Here is a 4,504-nt window from a genome sequence, read left to right on the forward strand (position 1 = left end):
TGATGTTCCACTGTCTCTGAGGGGTAGTCACATAGTGGGCAGGCAGCAGACTGCTTTACTCCATTTCGGTTGAGATGTTGGTTGAGGATGATGGAGTGACAAAAACAGGAAAATAACGGGCAAATATGAAAAAATCAAATGCACTTTAACACTATCCACTCACGCAGCATGCACAGAACACAATACTTATCCCCATGGCCCAGGGTACAAAGTCTGATGCGGTACATGCTATATATCACACCGTCGCCAACTGGTGTCTCGTGGGGAAAAGGTACGGCTTCTTACCATCGCCAGTCGACATCCCGTTGGAGCAAAGTGTTAAACGATATCGTTGCTGTTTCAGGCAATCTACTGTAAGTCAAAATTTTCAAGCCTACTCTCATCAATTCTGGTCCACCAAGGGATCTTTAACGTGTGCAACTTGCTCACGGGACCTTCTAGATTTTTTACCCTTATCCAAGAAGGCTAGGTGTTAGATCTTACCTGCCCTAAGATCAGGGATGTGGCTGAAAGACAGCAGTAAGAAGGAGCCAAGAAGTAGAAATAGAAAGAATCAGGAGCCCAGAGGAGGGAGTAAAAGAGGGTGGAGATGGGGGCAGAAAGTGGAGACGAAAGCAGATGACAGAACATGGTTAGAGAGCAGGAAAGGAGGTGAAAGGAGAACATTTTAGAGAAGAAAATTTTCCGTCACTGTCGGGTTTCGAGCCCGGGGCCTATTGAATGAGAGGCGATCACCATAACCTCTAGACCATAAGAGCCCCCCTCTTAATTCTGTGATAGTGAATACTGCAGACAGAAGTTATGTTGCACCTTCTGTTTCTTTTCTTATTTCTATGATAGTGCATGTTGCAGACAAAAACGACTCTGCGTTCAGTTCCATTTCTTAATTTTGTAATGGTGTAGAAGCAACATTGTGCCTTCAGTTCCATTTCTTAATTCTATGGTACTACCTGCTACAGATAGACGCGACATTGTACCTTCTGTTCCTTTTCTTAATTCTGTGATGGTGTATGTTGAAGACAGAAGTGACATTGCACCTTCTGTTTCTTCTCTTAATTCTGTGATATGATGGTGTATGTTGAAGACAGAAGTGACATTGCACCTTCTGTTTCTTCTCTTAATTCTGTGATATGATGGTGTGTGTTGAAGACAGAAGTGACATTGCACCTTCTGTTTCTTTTAATTCTGTGATATGATGGTGTGTACTGCAGAGGGCGTTGATGAGTACAAGTTCCTAGTGTACACTGACAGCTGCAGGGTCTGGAACAGAAACCAGAGCGTGTGGACCAATGAGTCTTGTAAAGTATGTTCTCATTTTTTGTTGGACTTAACTTACATCATTATAATTTTATGTTATATTTTGCCGATATTTTGTGTTTGACTTTCGTAGTTATTTTAAGCTAGATTCTAGATGTTTCCTTTGTTTTGTGTTGTTCTTCATTATGGCGTTACAATGAACTTCAGCTGTCATTTTGTCTTATTTCTTAGTTGTGATTTTACATTGAACTTACATCAGCATTTTATGTTAAAATTACTTAGTTATTTTGTTTGTATTTCTTTATTGTGGTTTTAGCGATAAACTTAATATCATCTTTCTGTGTTAAAATTTGGCTGTCATTTTGTGTGCACTTGCACCATCAGTTTGTGTGACGTTTATACCTCCAATTGATTGGCACCATGGCTTTGATGAGCTTCATTTTGCAGGAAAGAATGTCGTAGGTGGTCCAGTAGTTAGGCTGTTGAGCTCACAACAAAAGGTTGTTTATAGTTTGAACTCAGTGGGGGGGGGGGGGCAACGATGTGTCTTTGGGAATGGAACTTTACATGAATATTCCTCACTTCATCCACATGGTAATGACTCAGTGAGTATCTAGCTTTAGACGGTGAAAGATCTCGTCATACTGTTAATGTTAGAGCACTTAACTAGCTGTTTTATTATATGCTTCCTGAGAAGCTGAGAATGCTTCTAAATCTTCTAGGGTCTGCTGGGATAATGATAATAATATTAATATTAAAGATTGTAAAATGCATAGACCTCGCTGTTGAGTGGGGATATGCACTATACAAATAATTCCAAAATTGGGAGATTTTTTAAAAATTGAGAATCTCTCTCTGTCTTCCTTTTGGGATATTGTATCCATCTCAGCCCGAGTTGGCCCTGATAGGCAGGGTTGAATGACCGCTTCTTAAATGATCTAAAAATTGTGTTGATGGGGGTGTAAAAAAACAAATTTTGTTTGTTTGTCTTCCCCAGGTATCCCCTCTCTCTTCCCTTGGGAATACTGTGTGTGACTGTTTTGATGCCCCAGACTACACCTTTGGGTCTTCCTTCTACATTCCTCCTAATCTCATCGACTTTGACCTGGTCTTCAAGTCAGTGAACAAGACATTTCAGGACTACACAATAGACACTATTTGTGAGGCGTGCTGGCAAAATGAGTTTCTTCTCGCAATCCTCGAATGGAGATATCGGATGGAAATTAATATTGCGGACAAATTTTCAGAGGGTGGTTGGCGGGTACTCTGATGTGGTTTTCTCCTTCTTTCCTATCAAACATCTATCTTCCTTATCTCCTCCTCTACTTCTATTTTGTGTTTGTTACTCTTTTGTAACACCTCTAATCTTCGGCACTTATATGACCTTAATGTGTTGCAAGTGTTGTAAAGCTCTCACTAAAACAAAACAAAAAAAGCAACAAATTTTCAATTGATATCATTTTCTTCAAGTTTAACATGTCCTTTATTACTTATTACTAATGAAATGTAAAAACTCTGCCAATAAATTTGACATATCTATTTCCATAGGACTAAAATCCAAGAAGTAATTTATTTTGTCAGCCTGCCTCGCATTTAAATGCACATTGTTTAATTAACAAATGTATACAAGTTGTTGCAGCCCTGAACTGGAGAAATATTGCAACATACACTGTGTCTTGATATGACGGTACACATGACATTACTAATTACACTACAGTGTGACACTTTAACATGATGCAAAACATCCAGAAAAGGAAAACATCACACTAAAAAACAACCTTATGTAGTTCAGTACAATTTACTACAGTGGAGCTGGCTTTAACTGAAAACAATTAGTCTGAAAATAACGTAGCGGTAAACCAAAAGAAATCGGAATCCCTGATATTTTTTTGTCTTTTTTTTGGGCAACCCAGGGGAGTTCCACAGATTTCGGTTTAAGTGATCTCCACTGTACAGTAAGATGAAAGTAACACTACACAACACAGCCTATAGAATGATACAACAACTTTTATATATGAAACTATGAGATGTTGTGTGACATGACAAGATATAATGGGATACAGTGAAGTGCAACGCTAGTGTAAGATGAAGTCTTGCTACCAAAATGCTTTATACACATGTTTGATCTAACTTATGCACACACACACACACACACACACACACACACACATGCACACACACACACACACACACACACACACACACACACACACACACACACACACACACACACACACACACTATGTCTTCTCACTTCGTTCCTGCCCACGCATAAGCAAAATCGCCCTCTTTCATGGGTGACTGAGCAAGAGAAAGTAAAGAAAGGCGTTGAGAGATAACGATAGAGAGAGTGGGCGAGGGAGAGACAGAGACAGAGAGGATGAGAATGAGAGAGAGAGAGAGAGAGAGAGAGAGAGAGGTGGTTCCTGCCGTCATGCTATGCTAGGCCTGCGGGCAGGAATGACTTGAAGCGAAGCGTAACTTGCAGATATCCCGAACAATAACGGAGAAAGTGTGCCTGTCACAGACTAAGCTAGCCGTGACACCAGCCAGAAGACAAAGCAGTAGACCACATGATGAGAGCGCAATACAATGACCAGCTGTGAACTAACAAGAATCTGAAAACGAAAATTTTGAGTAACTCTTTAGGTTTACCGCCCCTATCAGCTCAGTAAAAGGTCGCGCTCATATGACCGTATGCAGTTTCGAGCGCCCTAAAACCCTCTACTATATACTACTATAGTAAAAGGTCACTAAAGAGGCAAAACCGCTCAATTGAACATCTATGTCCGATAGAACTGAAGCAAATGGATCTAGAGCCTTAAAAACTCCCCAAGACAACCCAAGTTCAGAACGTCATGTTGGGGACTCGAACCAGGGCCATCCACTATGTAGTCAAGCAGGATACCAGTCGAGCTAACGGCGCGTCCAAACATTATTCTGAGCTGAACGTCTTCGTACCTTCAACGTTTAATATCATTAAACAAGACCAATCACTATCCGGGTGATCCCCATCACCCATCAAAATTACCAAATCGACTAGGTTGGCAAGCACTGCTATAGATGACTGCCCCAGTGTGCGACCATGAGGTCATACTATCAATGGGCTACGTAAGGCGGTTTTCCGTTCCGAGAGTAGCCATTATGTGCATTGCGCTGGGCCAATATGCAAAACAGGAGAAGTGCAAAAAATATTTATCTACGTCAAATCTAGATCGCACCAGTGTGTTCCCTCCTCCTCCTCCTC

General features: G+C 40.9%; 1 protein-coding gene across 1 annotated transcript in view; it reads left to right on the forward strand.

Annotated features, from left to right (window-relative positions):
* Nucleotides 1–4,504, forward strand: part of LOC101850676 (polycystic kidney disease protein 1-like 2) — a gene marked incomplete at both ends in the record, with an annotated part of 84,592 nt that overhangs the window by 37,714 nt on the left and 42,374 nt on the right. The window contains 2 exon segments of the mRNA XM_035972561.1: nucleotides 1,212–1,303; nucleotides 2,255–2,373. Of these exon segments, the coding sequence (XP_035828454.1) occupies nucleotides 1,212–1,303; nucleotides 2,255–2,373 (211 nt within the window).

Source organism: Aplysia californica, unplaced genomic scaffold (genome assembly GCF_000002075.1).
Source record: "Aplysia californica isolate F4 #8 unplaced genomic scaffold, AplCal3.0 scaffold00741, whole genome shotgun sequence".
NCBI lineage: Eukaryota > Metazoa > Mollusca > Gastropoda > Aplysiida > Aplysiidae > Aplysia > Aplysia californica.